Here is a 23,996-nt window from a genome sequence, read left to right as displayed (position 1 = left end):
GTTCTATGACTCTTGTTAAAGTTATTCATATCAAAATAACCAAATCAAAGTCATGACATCAAAACCCACACTTGAACCTACTGCCTGACCTATTGTCATTACTTTTGCTAAAGTCTCACCCACTCCAGAAAGCCTTACCAGCATAGTTACCAGAGTTAGTCAGAGGTGCAGCGTAACGTCGTGACTCACGGTTGACTTTAGGTTGTGTTTGAGTTTTCATTTGTGTTTCTCCTACCTCAACTATAAGGCCCTGTGGGAGTACTGCCCTCCCAACCTCAGGGACCCAACTCTCACCTCCCTTTCCCCACCCACTCTGCTGCCATGTAATGCCTGGGATTGTGCTTTTCCTAAAACTGGATTCTGATGTGTTAATTAAGACAATAATCTGTGTTAACTTGGAAATCAGTTTGGAATCACTAAGACTTGTAAAAATAATGTGATTCTCCTGTTAAGTTTGTGAGAAGCAACAAGGAAAGCTGTTAAAACAATTCAGAGCTCTGTGTTTATGTGTGCAGATGAGGTTGTGAGAGGATAATTCTAAGGGAAATGAGAATGGAAATGAAAGTGCGCATCTTTGGGCACCCTGAACTATTATGTACATCTTCAAGAGATGGGTTTTTGATGGAAAAGGCACAGTCTTTACTCACGTCGGACAGAGCACTTTGCCAGGAAGCAGAAGTCTCTGACTTTCTTGGAACAGTGAAAATAATACCGTTGTTGATGTTTTATGCTCTAAGATGTGTCTCTGTCCTCTTAATGTCCTCACCAATTTTTGTTTTTCACTCCCACCTCCCAAGTATATTTTCCTACCTTTTTTAGGTTTGGGCTGTTTCCTCAAAAGAGTGTCCTCTTATTTTCAGGCCCAATTACCTCTAAGCCAGCCTGCTTGCCTGCCTGCCTGTTTGTTTACTTATTTATTTATGTATTTGTTTAGCTCAACTCCAAATGGGCTTTGGAAAGTAGAGAAGAAAATTCAGTCTGCTTTTCTGTGGAGTCTTGGACAGCCGAATAAATGCAGGTATGTAGATCTATATATATATATATATTTTTTTTTTTTAAAGGAAAACATCTGGCCTTTAAACAGAATAATGAAACTGTGATCTTGAATCTGTGGGGTTAACTGTACTGCTGCCTATAATTTTTAAAAATCGATGCTTTATTCTTCCTCAATGGGAAATATGTGGGTTTTTAAGAAATCTCACGATTAAAGTGTAGGAAATATAGAGTAAAAGCTAAATCTCCCTTATAATCTATCCTAGATATTCACCACCATTAACAATTTATTATATGTTCTTCCAGATTTTAATATGCATGTACATAACCCAAAGGGCCATAATACACCTGTTAAGCTTTTTCAACTTTGCAGAGTGCCATGTACATCTTTCAGTGTTAAGGCACATAGCCTTATGTCATCCTTTTATTATTATTATCATTATTTAATTAATTAATTTATCTGTTTTGTACTGGGGATTCAACCCAGGGGTGCTTACCCACTGAGCCACATCCCCATCCCTTTTTTACATCTTACTTAGCAACAGGGTCTCACCAAGTTGCTTAGGACCTTGAAAAGGTCCCGATGCTGGCTTTGAACTCATGATCCTCCTGCCTCAGCCTCCCGAGCCGCTGAGATTACAGGCATGAACCACTGTGCCTGACTGTGTCATCTTTTTAAACAGCTATCGTTAAGCCTTCTCAGTGTATCTTCTTCTAATGAATGTTGTCATAGTTATATGTGTATATACATTTTTTTTTTTTCTGTTTCTAACAGTGCTACATCTTGTACACTTGTAATTATGTGCACTTGTCTGATTATCTCCTTAGAGTTAGGGGTATAATGTTCTCTTTGAATTCTTCCTCTGTCATGTCTATGAAAAATTTCCAGGACAAAGGCTTGCCTTACATTGTGAATCAGGTTTTTAACTGTTCTGCTTTCCAGGTCAATTTTTCAATGTGGGTTAGAGTTATAGCCTGATTGCTGGGTTTTAAAATGGTCTTGCTTGTTGATCTGAACTCTGAGATCAAGCTTGATTTCCAGAAGATTCTGGTTTTCAGATTTATTTTGGACATTAAGTAATTAAAATTGAAAACCTCTTATTTTGTAGCATTAAGGCCTACATGGTTCCTGTCCTCCATAAGCATCTCACCTCTCATCTTGGTTTAATAGGGCAGCTAATAGATCAGGCAAATTAATTTGTTAAAGAGAACTCTGACCATTGTCTTCCCCATATGACTTTTCCTGTTTGGGGGAGTTTCCTTAGGTCAGTCCCAAAGCACCAATTGTATGTAAGCCTCTGTGCTACATAGAAGGGATACAAAGATAAATGGCAGAGATCTTGTCTTCAGGTAGCTTACAGCATATGCGAGTAAGATACAGAAGCGTAAATAAGATGGTTCTGTTTCATTGTGTTTAGTGCAGTGTGATGAGATTGGGAGCATAGGAGAGAGGGCGTCTACCTTAAAGTTAAGACTAAAGTTCAGTGAAGGCTTCCTGATGGAGGTGGTGTCTGGGTTAAGTTCTGAAGAAGGCTGTGTTTGCCATGAAAGATGCAGGTGGAAAGTTATTCCTGTACAGGAATCAGCATGAGTAAGGCAGGACAGTGAGAAGCAGCATTGGTGGGAGGGGGGACAAGAATGCTAGCAGCCTTGTGGGTTTTAAGCATGAAGTAAGAAGCTGGGAGTGACAGGAGATGAGGCCAGTGAGGAGAAGGAGTGCCTCAGTTTCAGAGTTTGAGAACTGGTCTGTAGATGAATGGGGAGACAGTGAAGGGGTCTGATATGTGTTAGAGACATTTCTTTGGAGATTTAGTGAAGGAAGGAAGAAAGTTGTAGGCTGGGGACAGGGAAATTAGTTTGTAGGCAATGGTGTTGGGGCAAAGAGAAGAAAATGTGTAGGCCTTTCCCTTGCTCCTCCACTCCTTTGGCCTCACCCAAAGCAGAGCAGCTGAGACTGGCTCCTTGGTCCTAGTTGCTTTCCTTTTTGAGGGGACTTGTGTGAGCCACTGACATGCAAGCTTATCACCAGTGGGTCCTTTCCACACAAGGCTTCCTGTCCTTGTCCCATTGCCATGGGGTGCACCGTGTCCTGTTGCCTATTCTGCCTGCCCATGGGTGAACTGTGGACCTGGCTCCATTCATTAACTGTCATGTGACTTGTGAATGTGCAGTGGCAGTCATTTTGTGTGTACTGTCACAGAGGGGATGTGAAGATAGGTAAGGTATAGTTCATGCCCTCATAAAACTTGCTGTTTAGTAGGAGATAGACATAAAATTAAGAGTATGATTCTTGCCATAGGTCTAATCAAAAGTTGTGATTCCAGAAGTAACCATATTAGCAATTACTCATTGATCTTTTAACATCGTTCGTTCCAGAATAAGCCAAAAATTTTCAACTGTGATTTATGTGCAAATGAGAAAGTAGATTCAAGTAGATTCAAGCCAAGATTATTCAGATTTTTTGAGACTATGGTCTGACTGTAGTTAATTAGTATGTGTAATTATTTCCATGGTTTCATCTCTTATAAGCTCTGCCCTGCCTGATTTCAGAAAGGGAAGGAGCAGGAGAGGTTCTTATTCAATACTAAATATTTCTACTTGTATACCTTTATAACATTCTCTTTTACCCTGTGGACTTTTAGAACATAGAATGACCACATCACCTTGTTTTCCTCCTCCTGCAGTATCTAAATATAAAAGAGGACTGCAATGCCATGGCTTTCTGTGCTAAAATGAGGAGCTCCAAGAAGGCGGAGGTGAATCAGGTGGCCCCTGAGCCAGGGGTGGAAGTGACCTTCTATCTTCCAGACAGGGAGCCCCTCCGGCTGGGCAGTGGAGAGTACACAGCAGAGGAGCTGTGCATCAGGGCTGCGCAGGAATGCTGTGAGTACTGGCATTTTCCTGGGACTCTGAGGTTGCGGTTGCACACGGTCCCAGAAGCAGATCTGGGGTCTCTGCCCCTTTTAGCTTTGCTGAGCAGAATGAGATGTGGGCTCTGGAGTCAGGGTTCTGCCTTGCCTCTGCTCCTGCCACTTATTGCATGTGATCCTTGGCCAGTGATTTTAATCTAGGGAATTTTACTTTTTACTGCAAGATGGCTTATTCCTCTTCTATCACTAATGAGCTGTAGGATACCAAGGAATGGTGCTTGACTTCTGTGGCAGCTCAGTTCTCATTGCCCCTACAATCTCTGATCAGAATAACATTAACACCAGGTAAGGTGGTATGTGAAGCGCATAGCCCCAAGTACAATCTCAAAAGTAGCGTCTCTCAATATGCTTGTGATTTTTGGAAATTCTCCCTGCAGAGTTTGGCACCATAACTTGCCCTCTCCTGTGTGGTACTCAGATGAGGTGAGAAGCTGAGTGTTGCTTTGTGGTTTGGTCAGGTTGCCAAGCTGTGAAAAGGACAGTGAGACTGTTAAAAGCACAGTTTGTTTTGTGTGTGTGTGTGTGTGTGTGTGTGTGTTTAAAGTGAGCCTTGTCTTACTTAAAGTTAACCTATCACCCTTTGAAGGTGGGAAGCCAAAGTGCCTGACAAAACTTTCATTACCCTTCCAATTTGGGTGGGGACATTGGCAGATTTTATCTGACAAGCAAAATCAGAAACTTAGAAACTTAGAAATCAGAAACTTAGAGCTATAATCCACTTAGAGCAGTGGTTGTACAACTTAGTAAATACACTTAAATTCATTGAATTATATATCTAAAACAGGTATACTTTATAGTATATAAATTGTATTTCAATAAAGCTGTTTATAAAATATCTAATTGACTCATATAGTAATGATGAAGTAACTTTCTATGGTCCCAGACAACCTGATCCATGTTTTACTTATACTGTCTTTAGTACTCAGAGGAACTTTGTGAGTGTAGTATAGTTATTTAAGAATTGCCTACTGTGTTGGTAATATAGCTTGCTGAAAAATGCCATTTTCTTCCTGATACATGCCTTTGTGCCTAAAGGACTTTATGTACCATAGTGCCAGTAGAAGGGAAGAGGTTTCTGCTATAGGAAAGAATGTGGTAAACTCTCACTAGCTAAATAGGACATGGGATAAAGCATAGTGGGAAAATACAGTAACATGTTTATTTTGACTAGGCAGTAGTATATACAAGTAAATAGCTTTGAACAGCAGCTCTAAGGGTGTTTGTAGTTAGCAGAACTATTAGATGTGTATCAGTGCTTCTAGAGCATTTCTAAAGGCTCTTTGTCTGTTGGCTTGTTTCCCTTCCTTTCCCTTGAGGTTTACTTATAGGCCTTATTCATTAACCAAGCACATTATAATAATCACTCAGCATAGACCTCACTCAATTTTTTTTGTTTTGTTTTGTTTTAGCAGGGATTACTTTTGCAGAATTGTTGGGTTGCAGTTAATAAGGGGCCACGCACTTTCTGGGGAAGATGGTACGAGAGAGCGGGTGAGGTCTGAAGTCCAGCATAGCCAAGGTGTCAGATCTGTAACTGTAGGCTTAAGGGCCAGCCACTTTGGTGTCAGTTCCTAAGTCTTGTCTATAGATAATGAGTGGTGTCTTTTCTGTAACTGGCTCAGAGGAATTTTGCCACAGTATATTACTACAGATTTTTGTAGGTTTCATTGTCATTACAGAAGTGATATTTGGGAGCTATACTGTTTCTTCCCTGTTTTTCACCCACTTGTGGTAAAGTTTAGTTCTTATTATTTTTCATTGATTATCTCCTCAGTGGTTCTGTCTTGGTTTGAATCTCAATTCTGCATGGTAGAAACTGAGTAACCTTGAACCATATTAACTCTTAGAAGACCACAGTTTCTTCAACTGTAAAATCGCAAAAAAAAAATACTAACCTCATTAAGTATCAGAAGGAACAAAAGATAATAAAAGTAATGTTAACTTGATGCCTAACATGTAGCCCCAAGTAAATGTTAGTGTTATTATTACCGTTTAGTACTTTTATATGACAGATTGTCTTTGATCTTCCTGTTATGGATAGTTATGGGTAGATAAGATTATTAGAATCAGACCTGTGGTAGAAAAACAGACAGTTCCATAATTACATGTAAATCATGCTTCAAGTGTGCATGTGTACATTCAAATAAGGATATGTATAAAGAAATGTAATTTTCAGGCCAGCCCGCAAGAACCAATTTATTCATGAAAACCTGTAGCACACCTGGAACATAGTCCTAATAATGCTGGATCCAAAAGTCATTGGCCTTTGTTCCCAAGGGGAAATGCTCTTTGAAATTTAGCTCCATCTTTTCCCTTTGAAAGGAGAATTTTGGCTTAAGCAGGGATAACTTTCACCTTTCTTGAGACCTGAGTTGAGGTATGAGGAGAGAGCTTTGAGATACCAAGTCACCCGTGACTTCTTAAGCCAGTGTTTGCATTGGAGTGACCCTACAGGGCTGGGCAGGTTCAGAAAGGGACCCTGGCAAGGTCATTTTCACTTCAGGTGTCTGATTTAGAAAACAAGTGCCAATTACCTCATTTCCTCCCTCATTTTTTTTTTTTTTTTTGGGTGCTGGGGATTGAGCCCAGGGCCTTGTGCTTGCAAGGCAAGCACTCTACTGACTGAGCTATCTCCCCAGCCCCTTCCTCCCTCATTTTTTGATCATTGAAGTTTATTATATCTTAGTTTGAGGCTTGGTTGGACCTGAAAATATCAGTAATAATTCTTTATTGGCACTCATCTCCCCCCACACACACCTGTTTAGGTTACTGGTCTGTCATTTTAATCATGGGCTAAGAAGTGAGTGACTTCATAATCTCCCCTAACCTTTTTCATCATGCTTGTCATTAAGGAGGTAGTGGTGGGGAGAGAAGGTGAAGCATTACTGGGCCAACTTTGTTATGCATATATCTTTTTGTTAGTTGGATACTAATAAAAATATTTATGAGTACTTAAGAAATATATTTATTATTAATGGTAATAAATTTTAATCACTGATGAAAACCACTTTGGTTGTTATTTATTCTCATATGCATTTTCTGCACTACTGCCAGGAACTTCTTTGCATGTTTAATGTATAATCACAGTGTGTTAGAATTGTTTAAATGTGTTTTGAAGGAAACAGACTGAGGATTTCTCAAATTCCAAGAGTGTTTCTGTCTGATTAGCACATTGGGTGGGATCTGTGAGCCTCTCAAATAGCCTTTTTATCTTTTGAGCGAGATTTGGTGAGGCTCTGTCATAGACACCTATAGTGAGAAACATCATCAACTTGTATTTTTAAATGACTTTAATTTGACTTGCCAGGAGCTCCATGCACATTCCTGGGAAGTCGTGGTTCTTGATAATTGTAATTCAAACTGCCTGACTGAACTGGTTGAAAGTTGTATATGCCCTAAGAGCATATAAGTGACCTAGATTCTTTGTGATGAAAGACTCACTTATCATTGTGTATTTCATGCTTTGGAAACAGGTGGCCAAATGCATCTCCCTGTAATCTTCTGATGTATTCTCTGATGTGTTCTTTACCCAGGTATCTCTCCTCTATGCCACAACCTCTTTGCCTTGTACGATGAGAACACCAAGCTCTGGTATGCTCCGAACCGCACCATCACCATTGATGACAAGATGTCACTCCGACTTCACTACCGCATGAGGTACCTGAGTACTGGGATTGGTGCCTGCCTGTTTTCCTCATGCAGCCAGGGATGGTGGTTAGCTTGGGCCCTGAGTCATTTACCAAGAAGTATTATAGTCATTTTTGTAGTTTGTAACTTTGATGTTTACATGATATGAGTAAGGACTTCATCAGTAGTTGGAATACAATTTGAGATGAATTTGATCACCTTTTCTCTGCCACATTTTAGAAAAGAAATGCTTATGAAATGTTAGCTAGCATCTGTGTCCTCCAGCAGTTTTTTTCAGGTAGTGAATCTTGATTATGAGTTTAATGCAGTGGGCTATGACCAGAACCTTGGGAAAAAAAAAAAAAAAAAAGAAGAAAAGAAAGAGCTGGGTGCCGTGGTGCATGCCTGTAATCGCAGCAGCTCAGGAGGCTGAGGCAGGGGGATTGAAAGTTCATAGCCAGCCCTGGCACCTTAGCAAAGTCCTAGGCAACTCAGTGAGACCCTGTCTATAAATAAAATACCAAAAAGAACTGGGGATATGGCACAGCACTCCCTGGATTCAATCCCCAGTACCTACCCCTCCCCCCCCCGCCGCCCCCCCCCCCCAAAAAAAAAAAAGAGAGAAACAGGAGAGAATAGATAATATCCATGTATATACACATCCTAATAACATTTTAAAAAAACTTTTGAAACTTTTGAGATAAATACTAGGTCATGATATAAAATATATTTCTTACAAAAGTGCAGCTAGGAAGCATGAGATATACTGCCTGAAATGGGAACCTAGAAATTCTGGGTTGATCTTTCTTTCAGGGAATAGATGTTTTGATCAAACACAGATGTTTATCTGTGGGGCTATAATTTCTCTTCTGATGAGTACTTGCTTCCCCCGCTTACTATAGACTTTGCTATAGATTCCACAGTCTCCTGGGGTCACACAGACAGCTGGTACTTCCACAGCTCTAGTCTCTTGACCTTATAAGCATGTTTTGTCAGCCACGAGAATCCAAAGTATCTTAGTTGAATACTAGTTAAGCACAAACTAATGTGTGTTTAGCAGTGAATCCTTTTTGAAAAGGATCTTTATTTAGTTGTGATTAAATCAGTAGATTAACTTACAAGCTAATGGGATTGAGGAGCAAGCTAGAAAAACCTTCCAGAACCCCAGAGACTCTCCACAGTATCTTAGCTATTAGTTTTTTCAGGATTTTGATAGAGCTGGCACTATTCCAGAATGACGAGTGTTTTTCTGGAAGCTGAACCAGATCTAACTTTCATAATCATTCTTGGCCTGACTTTCCCTCTTCTTCCTGTACTTACCTAAAGCTTTACCTTGAGAGGAGAGGTGTGTACCACGTGAGACTTGTTCCAGATTTAGAGAAGTATTTACTGCCTCCAACTGAGCTTTCTAACTATATTTGGATTTGTTTGGCAAAGTGTAGTCTGGCTTCCATGGCCTGGGATTGGCTGTGTGACCAATGTTGAGATGGGTACTTATAGCTAGAAGTATGAGCAGGGGGCATGTCATTGAGTTCAACTTCTTTCCCTCTAGGTTTCTAAACTGAGCTTAAAATCCAGCATGGTAGCATTTGAAACTTGAATGGAACCAGTTACTTAATTCAGTTCTTTTATTTTTTCTGTGGGAAAACTGATGCCAGAAAGAAGGGGGTTATTCAGAGATACACATTTAGACTATTGTCTTGTTAGAAGTACAGTCCACTTTAAGGCATTAGTCTTTGTTGTTCATACAGATGCTTGCTGTTAAAACTTGTCTTTGCCCATTCCCCATTTCTTTTTGCTGCCAGGAAGTGCACGGACGCTTCATTTTTGTCACCTTGACTTTGTACCTGACATTGTGCTTCAACAGGATATTGCTTTGTTACCACAGGCTCTTTGAACTTGGGAAAAAAGATACCACCCTAAGCTAAAACATTTGTATTGCAACAAACTACAAAAATTTTGAAACCTCATAAGCTCACCAATAAAGAAGGTGCAATGTGAAAATAAATGATTATTTCAGTGGAATCTCAGCTCTATTTTAGGAAATATTCTTGTACTTTGTGATTTTCTGTTTTTAGATAATGATTTTGATAGCTACTGTTTTATAATATGTGTTAATATAAGACAATCATATTCTTTATTCCTTTTTAGGAAGAAAATTCTTGCTTTTACACTGTTGGTAAAATTCTATAGAATTTACCTAAAGAGAATTTATTGTTTATAGTGACTGTATGTAAACTTAGAATCTGCGGTCATCTGAAATAATTTCTCAAAACCAATAGATCTGTTTATTCTCTCCCAACTTTCCTTTCCATATTCTTTTGAAAAGGAATGTGATTAGGGGTCACACTGCATTTATTTGTCACTCATTTTTTTCCATTGGCATGTCATAATATCAGGAATTTGTACAGTTTGATAAACACCTTGGTAATTTATTTTTTATTTCATAGTGAATTGACACATTGACAATTTATAATTATGTGTATTTGTGGAGTACAAAACAATGTTATAACTTATGATAATGTAAAATAATTAAACCAAACTAAATATGTTCATCACCTCAGATACTTATTTTTGTGATGGGAACATTTAAAATGTAATGTTAGCAATTTTGAAATGTGTAATACTCTTCTATATTAATTATATTCACCATATTGTGCAATAGATCTTTTAAGAAAAATACGCATATTCCACCTTACTGATATTTTTAACTCTTTTGGCCATATTGATTATTAATTTTAAAAAGGAATATAGAATTTTCTAGCAATTGGGAAGGCGTTGGTGTTTGCGGCCGCTAATTTAAAGTTGTTATTCTGTTGTTTGACATCTCCTGAAATAGAAGTTTGTCAACCTTTGAGTGTAGGCAGTTCATAGAGACTCAGCCTTGTTTTAGACTTCCTGGGCTTGGTGTTTACCATTAGTCTTTACATTTTGGAGAAGCCGCACATTGTTTGATCTCCCCAGCCTTGTCTCATCTGAATATCTGACCTAAAGGCTTCCAAGCCAGAGATGGTCCCACAGTCCCACAGGGCTCTCAGAAACCTCGAAGTATGTGCTTGTGATATTTTTGTCAATCTTCAGTGACCCTGTTGAGAATTGTGTTTAGTGCAGAGTGAGGGTGTTGTGTTCCAGGCTCTACCAGGGCCGATGGTGCTGTCTTATGGAGACAGACAGGATGTGGAAGAGGAGAGCCATGCATTAGATTGGTTCAGGGAACACCTGCCTTCGGTGCTTCTCTAACAACCTCCTCCACCTCTGAGAGTCTTTTCTCTCCCTACTGCAGGAAACGTTTGTGTTCTACATAACCCTCATGCTCTGATCACTGCCTCCTTCTACTCCTCAATAGAATTTACCTGGCCTCATGCTATTCTCTTAGAGCCTTCCTTTGAACTTTGTAGCTGGCTCAGGTCACTCTCTCCTTCCTTCTTGTTGGGGAGAGGAGCCAGCTGAATACTGTCTGCATGCATGTTCTTTGCTACCCATGAAGAACAGTTAAAGGCCTGGGGACAACATGAATGCCAGCTTCTGCATCAGCTGATGGCCTCCAGCTCTCATTGTTACCAGAGTCTGATCCCCCGCCATATACATGAACAGTAAGGGGACCATGCACCTGCTTCAGAGGCCTGGTGTGGTTTATGCAGCATGTGGGCTCTTCAGTTATTTGTTTCTCTCTCTCTCTCTCTCTCTCTCTCTCTCTCTCTGTCTCTCTCTGTCTCTCTCTCTCTCTCTCTGTGTGGGTGTGTGTGTGAGAGAGAGAGAGAACAAAGTCTATAAACTTCTAATCCCCTTCATAAGTTATAGGGAAGATAGGCTGTATAGAACCATGGAAAGTTATAAAATATTGATTTTTACCTTTAATTTCTTCATCCTTTCCTCTCATTGTTAATTGCTATTCCCTGAGTTTGTTGTCTGTTGTTGTCTGTCAAGCATGTATTAAGCTCTTGTTAGGTGCCAGGCACTGGGGATTTGGTGGTGAGACAGCTGCAGCCTCTATTGCCTCAGAGCCCACTGCCTCACCCAGACTGTTGCCAGAGTCCTGCTGTCTCTTGGCCTCTTTCATCTCACTTTGTTTTCCCTGGGCTTCTTTCCAGAGGCATCCTGCCTCATGTCAGTTTGGCGGTTGCGTCTCCTTCTGCCTGCTGCATATGGTCTGGGTTCCGTACCCTGCCATTTATTTATTCTGATCCTCAGGACAAGTTATTCATTAAGCATGGTGCCAATGACCCACAATATTATTAGAGGCCCATGAAATGTTTTAATTTGTTTTTAAACTCAGAAAAAAATGATTATAATCCAGTTTGAATTATATTCATCTTAATGCCAGTTCAGTTGTAAAATATAACTTAATTTTTTATTTGTCTTTAATGGGGGAGGGGGAAAGTATGTGGGGTCCATGAAAGCTGCAGTGTAGTCCTGCTTATGACATGTGCTCCATTATATGTTGCATTATGTTGTTGCTGGTCAGTGAGCTCACAGAGGGCAGGGTCTGTACCTGAGAACCCTCTGGGCCTGGTCTTTCCTAGGCTTTTACACAGCTCAGTGACATGTATCTAAGTTTAATAGCAGCTCTTTTTTGGGGGGCAGGTAGAACTTTTATTCATTGCTTCTCGGTGATGTGATTTTTTTTTCTCAGCACATGGGCAGGTCAAGGGAGAGAGGCCCATGTAGCAGCTGAGTCTGTAGCCTGAAGACCTTGGGCCATTTGGTTCATCCCCCCGCCACATACTATGGAACTCACTGTGTTTCTTACATAAGTGGTGAGAAAAATCAGTAGATGAGAGATAGGCTTGTAAGTCGTAGGTCACCTAGCCTCTTGGAATCTGTTTTCCTCTTCTGTGAGGTGGAAACCGACCCATCTTGTGGAGTTGCTGTGAGGATCACAGCACACTATCTATAAAGTGCTGTTACATTTCCTCATGACAGCACAGCTGATGCTTATACTAGTGTTCATATAGTTCTCTTTTGAAATCATTTATCATTTAGATGCGCCATCAATTCAATAATGGAAGTCAAGGAACTAGGAAACACTGCTGTGTTAACTGCACATCTTGACCATATGGTAAACCTAGGTTTCGGGAGTGTTAGGATGTGAATGAAAAGGCTGAGGGGCCAGGGGAAGTGGCCCAGCAGTGCTGCTGATGGCAGAGGTACAGGGACTATTGGGTCAGCAGCTGGTTCCAGTCAGTAAGGGCTCTTTCTGTCTAGGAAGACACAGCAGATGTCAGAGGAGCCATCTTTATGATCGTCAGGAAAGTCACTTTACCTCCCTGCATCATTGAGGAGGTGCTGACAGGACACTCCCCACAGAGCACCTGCAAGAATAAGAACAGCGTCACGGAAGAGGAGGTGCTGCAGGGTGCAAGCCTGGCCTCTTTACTCACCTCTCAGGGCAGTTTACCTCCTGCGCTGTCCACTCTTGTGGGACCAGGAGGCCTCTGCTAGCATTCTAGGATTCCCTTTGCCACAAATGACATTCATTTCACTGCCTTTCAGGTTCTATTTCACAAACTGGCATGGGACCAATGACAATGAGCAGTCTGTATGGCGACATTCACCAAAGAAGCAGAAAAATGGCTACGAGAAGAAAAAGGCTCCAGATGCAACCCCTCTCCTTGATGCCAGCTCACTGGAGTACCTGTTTGCTCAGGTGAGAAGTTTGGACCCAAGGAACCAAGAATTTATAGGGATGGTGAGATATTGTTGGGCTCAGATTCCCTGTGCAGCTCAACTTGGTGGTGTTGCAATGATTTATGGCCTGTTTGCAGAAGTGCTACCATACCTGGGCTTGTCCCAGGTGAGACAGGAAGGCAGCATGTTGTTCAGCATTTCAAGGAACTGGCTATCCTACTTGTGGGTTTTTCAGGTCTCACTTCTGTGCTCCCCACCCCATTTTGCTTGCCATGTGTAGCACCCTACTTGCAGAAGCCACAGGGAGGTGTCATTGAGGGAAGGTATAGTTCAGTGAAGTTAATAAGGTACTTCTCAGCAAAGAGAAGTCACCCTGTCACAGTGATAGTAGAGTGGGAACATTAGACACTAGGAAAAAGCCAAAGAGAAGTTAGAATCACTTAAAATTATATTACCCTGAGATTGTTAGCATTTTTTGATTTTATGTTTGCTAATTTTAACATGCAATTTATATTACATACTATGTAGTTTTTGAAAATATTCATGTCATTTTATAAACCCTTTATTCATCCTATTTTTATTCATCCTATCATTCATCCTGCAAAAGCCCATTAAAATATTGATCTTTGTTGTTTTAATGACTTCATAATAATTCATTTATTCAACAGATATTTACTGAGTGTGTCCTATTTACCTCAGATGCTGTACTTGCTGAGGTTCTGGAGTGAATGAAACAGATATGGTCTCTGTATGCATCAGTTATTACCCAAGTTAGACAACAGAAAACAATAAGCACACAAAATGATACATAATGTGCAATAATAAATTGTAAGAAATGTTGTGATAGAGACATGGAAGGGGATTTGAATGGGGAGACCTGATTTAAATAGTGTGTGCAGAGAAGGTCTCTTTAGGGAGATAACGTTTATAATGAATCTTGGAGAATATAAAGGAGGCTGTAGTTCTGAGAGAAGAGCAGAGGAAGTATTTCTTTCCTGTGGAGTTTCTCAGTAGCGAACTCTGTCAGTAGTCAGATGTTTCACTGCTGACATTTTGGGCTAGATAAGTCTTTGTTGTAAAGGAATTCCCCTGTGCATTGTAGGATATTCACCAGCACCCCTGGCCTGTGCCCACTAGATGCCAGCAGAATATTTACCAGTACATCACCCTCCTTACCATTTTAACAACCCAAAATGTCCTCAGACATTGCCCACTTTCCCCTTTGCCCTGATTGATAACATCTGAGGAGAGAAACTCATTTGGGAAGGTCCTGAGGCAGGTGGGAGCTAAGAGGAGAGTCAGTTTGGAGAACATGAGCAGGGTGATAGGAGAGGGAATGGTAGGCAGACAGGCAGGTCTTACAGAGCCTTGCACAAACTGGTAAGGGGTTATGTTTTTACCCTGGGTGCATTGGGAAGCCAGTTGGAAGGTTTGAGCTTATTAATGTTGTAAGTCAGCGATGGTTCTGTTATATGTGGGAAGTAGATGTGCTGAGTTCAAGGGTACATTTTTCACATAGTAGCTGAGCGTCTGTAACAGTGGTCCAAGCAGGAGAAAATGCTGATTTGGCTTAATGTAATGGCAATGGAGTTGGGGGAAAATGAGTATATTTTGGAGGTAGAATTAGTATGCTTTGCTGAGGGAATAGGTTTGGAAGATGAGAGAACCTGAGACTCAGAGATGATTTCTAGGTGTTTTAGGCAATGTTGGATAGATGATGGAGTCGTTCCCTACATGTGGAAGACTGGGAGGAAGAGCCTGGAGAAAGGAGGGATTCTCTTTTGGAGGGGCTGATGAACATTCAAGTGGAGATTTTAGATAGAACATTGAGTAATGGGACTCCAGTCTCCAGGAAAAGCCATAGTTTATTTAACTAGTTGCATGTTCCTGGACATTTTGGGTTTTTCTCAAGTTTTTCTGTGATGCTATCATTATGATAGGTTGTCATCAACCTCCTTATATGGGTTTCTGTAAATGTCTTATATTCTTAGGATCTACTTTTACATATGAGTTTTTATGTCAAGAGCTCCCATTATAGCTTTAGTTACTGATTGTACTTTATTCCATATATACCTTAGAAATGACCTTAGAGATAATAGAAAAATGAGATAATGCACAGCCCTCAGGAGATACTGTTTGGAAAAAATAATCAGATCAATCTTTTTGGATTCAATTTCTCAGCTTGAAGTATGCATATCTGAGATTTATTCTTCTATCTTTTTTTGGAACAGACATATAAAAGAACAGAACATATAAAAGACATATAAAAGAACATCTTTCATATTTGAAAGATGAAATATTGCATTAGAATTTGACCTTTGGGAATACATCAGACATTATTACAATGTACATATATAACTATATGACCAGTGGGATTCTACATCATGTATAACCAGAAGAATGAGAAATTATTCTCTGTTATATATGATGTATCAAAGTGCATTCTACTGTCATGTATAACTAATTGAAACAAATAAAAAAAATTAAAAATATATTAAAAAAATTGGAACTTTGGGAGGCTTTTAGGCACAAGTTACTTGAGGTAGCTGTATAACAAATATTCAAAGAAAATTGTAGCCAAAAAAATAGCTTCAGATTTTGTTCTGTTCTTCACACATTGCTGGTATAGGTCGTTGTCGTTGGTGCAGAACGAGTCAGTGACCTTTCCTTACCTGAGAGAAATAAGAAGTCCTATCATGGACAGAATGAGAACTGTAGCATGAGAACCCTCCGTGAAAAAACATCAAACTGACATCTCTTCGGGGAAAGTGAACATCAGACATAGGAACCCGGCTTTCAGATTCCATGTCGCCCCTGCACCAAGCTAGAGAAAGGCTGAAGGGTTCACAGTCCTCAGATTATGAAGATTAGGGTGGCCACAGTGTTGAGGAGATGTGCCCTGGAGTCAGGTCTAGGTTTGCCCACTGCTCTCTAAGCCCCCAGTCCCCATGGTGCTTTGCCCTTCCACTTGATTTTGGTTTTTATCTGATGTCAGATATTCCAATTTTTTTTTTTCTCCTTCAAATGGAATCTCATGAGGTCAGAAACATGGTTTAGTTTATTTCTACATCCCTAGTACCTGGAATACCATCTGGCCCATAACTAGTTCTCACTAATTGTCAAATTGAGTGATGCGTGGGGGTAATGATGTTAACACCACCTCACAGGGCTGTTGTGAGGATCAAGTGAAATAATGGATGAAAGAATTAAGCACAGGATCTAGCAATGAGGTTAGGGGTTAATAAACTTGAGCTGATATTAATATTATCATTACTCTGTATGGGGCAGGTGGTGGGCCCTGCTTTTCAGTCTTGGTTTCATTTTTGTTTTTAAAACCTCGATTGGTTCTTGGAGGGGCACGCACCTCCATTAGTGAGGGGGTTACTCTGGTGATACAGTTCACTACTGCAAACGTGAATAGCAGATGTGGAACACCCTTAGAAGTGGTCGAATGTGAATTCCTTCTCCTTTCTCTAAATCTGCATCAGAATGGGAAGTGTTATCCTTGTTGACTATACACACAGTTCCTAGACTTGGCTGTCTAGTACCTGTTTGTGGAATTAGTGAATGATCAAACCTCAGTCCAGTGTCACCTGCCGCCTTCTGGCACAGTTCATACCTAGTGCAAAATGCTTATCAGCATCATTTATGTGATAAGTCTCACAAAGGGGCTTTGTGTTTGTACTCTTCACCAGTACCTAACATAGCGCTTAGTAACTACTTGTTATATTAACCTAGGGAGAACATCTCCTGAGCTTTTTCATGCCCAGTTTTGTTGAAAAAGAACTTTGATGCTGCAGAAGCTATAAATCTTATTGATCTCATTACTGAACTGCTTTTCTGGAGCTTATTTTTTTTTTTTTTCTCATCTCTGCTCCAAAGGGACAGTATGATTTGGTCAAATGCCTGGCTCCCATTCGGGACCCCAAGACTGAGCAGGATGGGCATGATATTGAGAACGAGTGCCTGGGGATGGCTGTCCTGGCCATCTCACACTATGCCATGATAAAGAAGATGCAGTTGCCAGAACTTCCCAAGGACATCAGGTAAACCTTCCTGCTGGCTGAACAGTGGACTGTGGGGCTGGTGTTACTTACACATGCTTTCACACATCTCATTTAACTGCTTCCAGTGATTACCTGGCACCTGCTGCCTGCAGATCTTACCTAGGAAATTTGTATAATGTAACACACTCATAATTGTGTCCAGGTTTTCAATGATGACTGATAATCTCAGGAATTTGTACTAGAGTGAAATTTTGGGGCTGTAGTACCAATCAAATTAGTGACCCACCTCCCCTCCTGACCCATGGACATTGCCATCAATCACTGTACCTTTCCCTTTGGTGCTGAACCCATCTTAAATACTTCTCAGTATGACTCTACTGGCAGCTGCTATTACCCCTAGCTGAGCTCCCAGGGGGTTCTAGTAGTTCAGTAGGAAACTGTTAATTTTGATGTGAGGGACAGTCAACTAGTATCTTAAGAAAATTATACTTAGCTAAAATATTATTTGAGATCAGTACTCAATCTGTATAATTTTCACCCATCTGAGAAATCTGTTTCTTTTTTTCACCAGTGGGCTATTAGGATTGTCACAAATGAAGACAATCTCATTTTTAGGAGGAGAATTGGCTGCACAATTGTGATGGGTGACGCACATCTTCTCATAAGGTTACTTCTTGGTTCTCATTTCTCTTGACCAGAGTCCTAGTTGCTCCTCAATGCAGGAAGTGATTAGACACGTGCTGAATTGTGTTTGCTTTTTTCTGTGACCTTCACTCTGGGTGTTTTCTGTTTATTTTTTCATAAGACCGAAGTGAAAAATTATAGTTTTCTGTTAATTCTATTACATTAATTTAAAAGAAAAATTAACACTGTTGAGTATAAATCCCCAAATTCCTAAGGTTCTTTGTTGTGAAACCATTCAGGTTGCAGAGATTACTCTAGGTCTGGTGCTGTCTCAGACCTAGGGAAAACAGACCAGTCTCCCCATTTTTGTCCCCTAGTGAACTTGTTCTTTCTCTCAGGGTGTTTGGGCTTTTCTTAAAACTGATTCCTGTCTCCCAGTGTATTGGTTTGTCAAGACCCTGATTATCATACACCTTCTTCCATCAGTACCTGGATGGATGAAACTAATCTTTCAGCTTACTAGTTGATCTATTTGAGAATATATTGGGGACTTATTCATATGACAGACACTAAGTCTTTGTATTTAATTAGACTTTGTGTATTTTTTTCCAAAAAAAAAAAATTCTGTGCTGTTTATAGAAAAATTATCAAACAGGCAAATAGCACATACCAAAGCATCTATAATATCACCTGGAGTTTACTCCCTCTTGATGCCTTTTAGACCATTTTCTAACTGATGCTCAATCTTAACAGTGTATAGTATATGTGAGTACTAATGTACACTACAGCATTGAAACAAAAATATAGATACGTCAGTTTTGCTACCTGCCTTTATGATTCAGAATATTTCGTGATACCTGTAAGTGTTCCCATCTTTGTGAAATCTGTGGAACTTGAACCTTTCTCTCAGTCTTTATTCAGCTCCATCTACTTAGGATTATCAGCCATCTAAGGTCCTCTGGGAGTAGATCTTTTTTTCTCATTTGGCAGCACATGCAAGGAAGATTCATAGACTTAGGTTTATTTCTATTTTCTATAAATGAAAAGGAGATATTTTTATACTTTCTTTTAGCTACAAGCGATATATTCCAGAAACGTTGAATAAATCCATCAGACAGAGGAACCTTCTTACCAGGATGCGGATAAACAATGTTTTCAAGGATTTCCTAAAGGAATTTAACAACAAGACAATTTGTGACAGCAGTGTGTCCACTCATGACCTGAAGGTGAAATACCTGGCTACCTTGGAAACTTTGACAAAACATTATGGGGCTGAAATATTTGAGACTTCTATGTTATTGATTTCATCAGAAAATGAAATGAATTGGCTTCATTCGAATGACAGTGGAAATGTTCTCTATGAAGTGATGGTAACTGGAAATCTTGGAATCCAGTGGCGGCAGAAACCAAATGTAAGTGACTGATCAAAGGGAACATCTTGTGTCACATAATGTGTGCTGTTTAGCCTACTGGAATTATCTGTTTACATGTCTGTCACCCTTCTAGGCTGAGTTTTTTAAGTTAGATACCATATATTAGTCATCATCCATGTAGCACAGATATAAGTAAATATTGAGTTTTGTAGGGAAATATAGATAATAATATATGTAAAACACACTAACATAATAACAGCAGACATTTACTGAGTGCTTACCTTGTGCCAAGTACTTTTCTAAGCATTTTATATATATATAAGCTCATTTGCTTCTAAAATAAAAACAAACTTTGAGGGGAGTAGTGCCATTATCCCCATTTACAGATGAACCCAGAGAGGCACAGAGAAGTTAATTTGCCTAAGCAATTAAGGTAAGACTTGAATGTAGGCCTCTGGCTCCAAAATATAGGATAATTGATTTTGCATTATGAAGCGGCTTTATTGAAGTGTTTGTTGGATGAGGCAATAGAACAGAGTGGGTCTGAGAGCATAAGTTTTAAACCTCAGGTGACCTGCAAATTCTAACTCCATGACTTATGGCGTTATGGCCTTGAGAGGATAATTTCACCCATATCAGGTGCATATTATTTATCTGTCACATGGATTGCTTGTGGCATCCTTTGGAGATACCCAGTTATGTGGATGCTCAAGTCTCTTATATAAAATGACATGGTATTCACATATAAAGTACACAATCCTCCTGTGTACTTTAAGCATCTCTAGATTACTTATAAAGCTTAATATTATATAAATGCTATGTAAATACTTGTGCTATTTTGGGGATTAGAAAAAAGTGTATGCTCGGCATGGACAGAACCATCGCCTTACATTTTTGGTTTCTGATTGGCTGATTTTGTGGATGCAGATTGCATGGATATGAAACCCATGGATGTGGAGGGCCAAGAGTGCTTACTGTATCTGACTCAGAGTTAGTAAGAGAACTAAATGACATTTAGCACGAACCTGGCATATAATAAATGTTGAATAAATCACTGTAGTGTTTTAGTCAGCTTTTTTTACTGCTGTAACTAAAGGACCCACCAGAACAATTGTAGAGGATGAAAAGTTATTTGAGGGCTCAGTTTCAGAGGTCTTAGTCCATAGAAGGCTGGCTCCATCCTTCAGGGCTCAAGTTAAGGGAGAACATCATGACGGGAGGGAAGCAGCTCACATGATGATTACAAAGTAGAGAGAGACTCCACTTGCCAGATACAAATATATACCTTGAAGTCACACCCCCAGGGACCCACCTCCTCCAGCCAAACCCTACCACTCAATTCCATCAGGGGGTTAATCTGCTGATTAGGTTAAGGCTATAACCTGATCATTTCTCTAAATCTCCTTGCATTGTCTCACACGTGAGCTTTTGGGGGACACCTTACATCCAAACCATAACACGTAGCTTCTATAAGTATAATGTAAATAATAAATTAAATGTGAGAATTTATTTTCTCCTCTTTTATTCTCATGCTAAAATAATGCCTAACACTTAACAGGAACTTTCTAGGTAGCAGGTACTTTATTAATAAGCCAATTTGTTTATTACCTAATCTTGAAGAAACTCTTTAAGTGTACTATCTCTTTTTTTATGATTGAGGAAATGGTGACTCAAAGAGACGATCTAACTAGTTAAGGAACTGACAGGAATGGGAACTTAACTAGAACTCTAGTCTCCAGAGTGTGTTCTACACAACATATTTAGACTTGTGTAGATTATTCAAATCTTCTCTTGAAAATGATCACTTCAGTACTGTAAATAGATGAGGACAATTAATAGTAGAAGGAGAAAGCTCTTGTTCTGTCCAGTCATGTTGGGAAGAATGTCCTCTCTGCCCATGTTGAAGCACATGTCTGACTGCAAGTGAGGCAGCCTGATTGTGCATATGTGCCCAGGGGCAATTATGTCTCTTTCCAAGTTTACATGCACATTGTATATATCATGTGAAGAGTTTAGTCAGTGCTGTCATCAAGATCTCTTCCAAGATTCCCTGATGCGTCTCAGTTCTCTGGTCCTAAGCCCACTGCTCCCCCAGTTGCTCGTACATCCAGACTACTGGCTTTCTCCACCTTGGGCCTAGCCCCTGCATAACATTGCCAGAAGCAAAATGAGAAAGCCAACTTTAACCCTGTCACTTTTTTATGAATCTTATCAGGTTGTTCCTGTTGAAAAGGAAAAAAATAAACTGAAGCGGAAAAAACTGGAAAATAAACACAAGAAGGATGAGGAGAAAAACAAAATCCAGGAAGAATGGAACAATTTTTCTTATTTCCCTGAAATCACTCACATTGTAATCAAGGAGTCTTTAGTCAGCATTAATAAGCAGGACAACAAAAAAATGGTAAGTGCTCCAGAAGCTGTTCATCTGGATCTGGTGATGAGAGGGACATAATTGCTAAGAACAGTTGTGCAGCATATGATCTTCACTTCCTGTCCCAAAGAGAAAATCTGATGATTATTTAAGTCAACAAGTCTCCATTGTGGGATATTTTCAGTACCAGTTTTAAAATACACTGGTACATTCCAATACCATTTTTTGGTCTTGAAAATTGAATCTGCCTTAGGATTTATTTTTCACCAAAGATTTTTCAGCAATATTTAATTCACAAAATTTGGCAGATATGAAGAAAATAAATGCATATCAGCATTTTCACCAAGGGCACCGTGTGGCCTCCCGGCCAAGTCAGTGGGTCATCTGGGATGAGATGGGTGGGAGCAACTCTTGGCACCTCAGCAGACCACAAGGCAAGTGGCAGGCCACAGTGGCAGGGTGTCAGGCACACCCAGCCACTTTTGGGCAGAAGAAGGGGTGTTCAATCTCACTTCCTCTTTTTTGGTATCACTTGAGGACATAATCTAGACAAGCAGGCCAATTTGGCAGGGAAGTGGGAACTTTGCCAAAATAAATATGTTTTCATTGGGGGAAGTAACAGCTGCCCACATGTGGAAAGGACAGGCTGGTGAGACAGGGCACACTTACAAAGCAAAGAGTCAGCACCAGGGGAATACCATGATTTGCCTGCAGTTTGGCAAATACTATGTCAAAAAGAAAACACACAGTGCTAAGGAAGAACCTGGTGACATGATACAGGTTCACTCATATCCAGTCACTTGTCTTCAGCATACCCTTTTGGAAAGCAGTTTGACAATACGTGTTAAAAGCCTAGAAAATATTCATATTTTCTTCCATTCAAGAATCTAGGAATCTCTCTTCCAGAAGCAATGTGAGCTACAGACAGTAGTTAATGAATAAGAATGTTTACTCCAGCAATATTTACAGTGCCAAAATTCCGAATACAACTACTAGAAGAATAAGAAAATAGGTCTCAGTTCACTTTAGTAGTAGAATATTATACAACCAAATTTCTGAATTGTATGCGATTTGGAAAAATGACTTTATAAATTAAAGAAAAAAAATATAAAACATTATCTATAGACTGGTACTAATTTTGTTAAAAAATTTTAAGAGGCACATACACACACTCTTTTTTTCTCTCTTAGAAAAATAATCAAGCATTAGCAGCTTTTTACTTATGATAAGAATAGAAGTAGCTTTAATTATCTTATTCTGTCTTCCTTCTTTTTTTAACAAAACAAGCAAAACCCCAGGCATTAATTTTATTAAAAAACATAAAAACAAAGTGAAGAGAGGAGTAGAAAAGATCAGAGTAATGATGGTGGAAAGACAAAAAACAGAATAAGAGAGAAAATAATAGTAGGTACTATTTATTGAGCATATTATAGACATCAGATCCTGTGTTATATGCTATAACTGTGTTATTAACCCTTACAATATTACGGTCCTAAGCCTACATTGTTTAGTCCTTGAAAGAACCTTAGATGGAAGGATATTGGCTCTGTTTCAAATGGGAAACCTGAGAGGCATAGAACTTGCAGAGTCACAGAGTGAGAAAATGGCAGGACTTGCCAGTGCTGCCTGGCCACAGCCTATGATTTTGGCCTGTGTTTCTTTGGTTTCTGAGGCATTATCATCCCCTAGGGTCTCTGAGGGAGTGAAGGAGAGGTTGGCCTCTCCGCAGTGTGACTCTTCATTGTGGCCAAGTCCTTCCGTCACCTGGCAGCGGGAGAAGCTGCAGACAGGGTACATATTTTATGAGCCTTCCCTACCTGCCCAGGCTGACAGTCATATCTGGTACCCTGTTGGTGCTCCCATTCTCTTAAGTATAAGTCACAGCTCACCTGCCGGCTCTGCCAAGTTACAGGGCCGTTGAGGGACATGGGAGCTCCTTCACACACCTTGGCCCTTACCAGGTGCCAGGCACGTCCTATTCAGAATACTTCTTAGATCTCGGCTCTCTGAATTTTCATATCAACTCTGTGAGTGGGTAGATTATTCTCCCCATTTTACAGAGGAGGAAGCAGATACAGTGAGGTTGAAGTAACCTGCCAAGGACATGTAGCAATTATGTTAAATCATTTGAGGTTGCCAATATTTGACCATTTTTAAATTTGTTCTAATTAGTTGTACATAACAGTAGAATGCATTTTTGACACATCATACATAAATTCTCATTCTTATGGTTGTACATGATATAGAATCACCCTGGTCATATAATCATATGTGTGCATAAAGTAATAATGTCTGATTCATTCTACTATCCTTCCTACTTCCATACCTGCTCCCCTTCCTTCACTCCTTTCTGCCTAATCCAAAGTACCTCTATTTTTCCCTGGCCCCACCCCCCTTATTGTGAATTAGCATTTGCATATCAGAGAAAAACATTCAGTCTTTG

At 39.9% G+C, this 23,996-nt stretch overlaps 1 protein-coding gene and 1 long non-coding RNA gene across 2 annotated transcripts in view; both read left to right on the top strand.

The window, feature by feature from the left end:
• The window catches only part of LOC306659555, a 288,601-nt gene that overhangs the window by 179,222 nt on the left and 85,383 nt on the right, over nucleotides 1-23,996 (top strand). The gene's annotated exons all lie outside the window — the stretch shown is intronic.
• The window catches only part of JAK1 (Janus kinase 1), a 137,930-nt gene that overhangs the window by 83,661 nt on the left and 30,273 nt on the right, over nucleotides 1-23,996 (top strand). The window contains 7 exon segments of the mRNA XM_079130137.1: nucleotides 935-1,018; nucleotides 3,678-3,876; nucleotides 7,457-7,580; nucleotides 13,044-13,197; nucleotides 17,061-17,224; nucleotides 18,882-19,221; nucleotides 21,398-21,583. Of these exon segments, the coding sequence (XP_078986263.1) occupies nucleotides 1,013-1,018; nucleotides 3,678-3,876; nucleotides 7,457-7,580; nucleotides 13,044-13,197; nucleotides 17,061-17,224; nucleotides 18,882-19,221; nucleotides 21,398-21,583 (1,173 nt within the window). The 5' untranslated portion in view covers nucleotides 935-1,012.

Source organism: Sciurus vulgaris (assembly GCF_902686455.1).
Source record: "Sciurus vulgaris genome assembly, chromosome: 1".
Taxonomy (NCBI): Eukaryota; Metazoa; Chordata; class Mammalia; order Rodentia; family Sciuridae; genus Sciurus; species Sciurus vulgaris.
The sequence above is the reverse complement of the archived record's forward strand: the minus strand, read 5'-3'. Positions and strand labels throughout refer to the sequence as shown.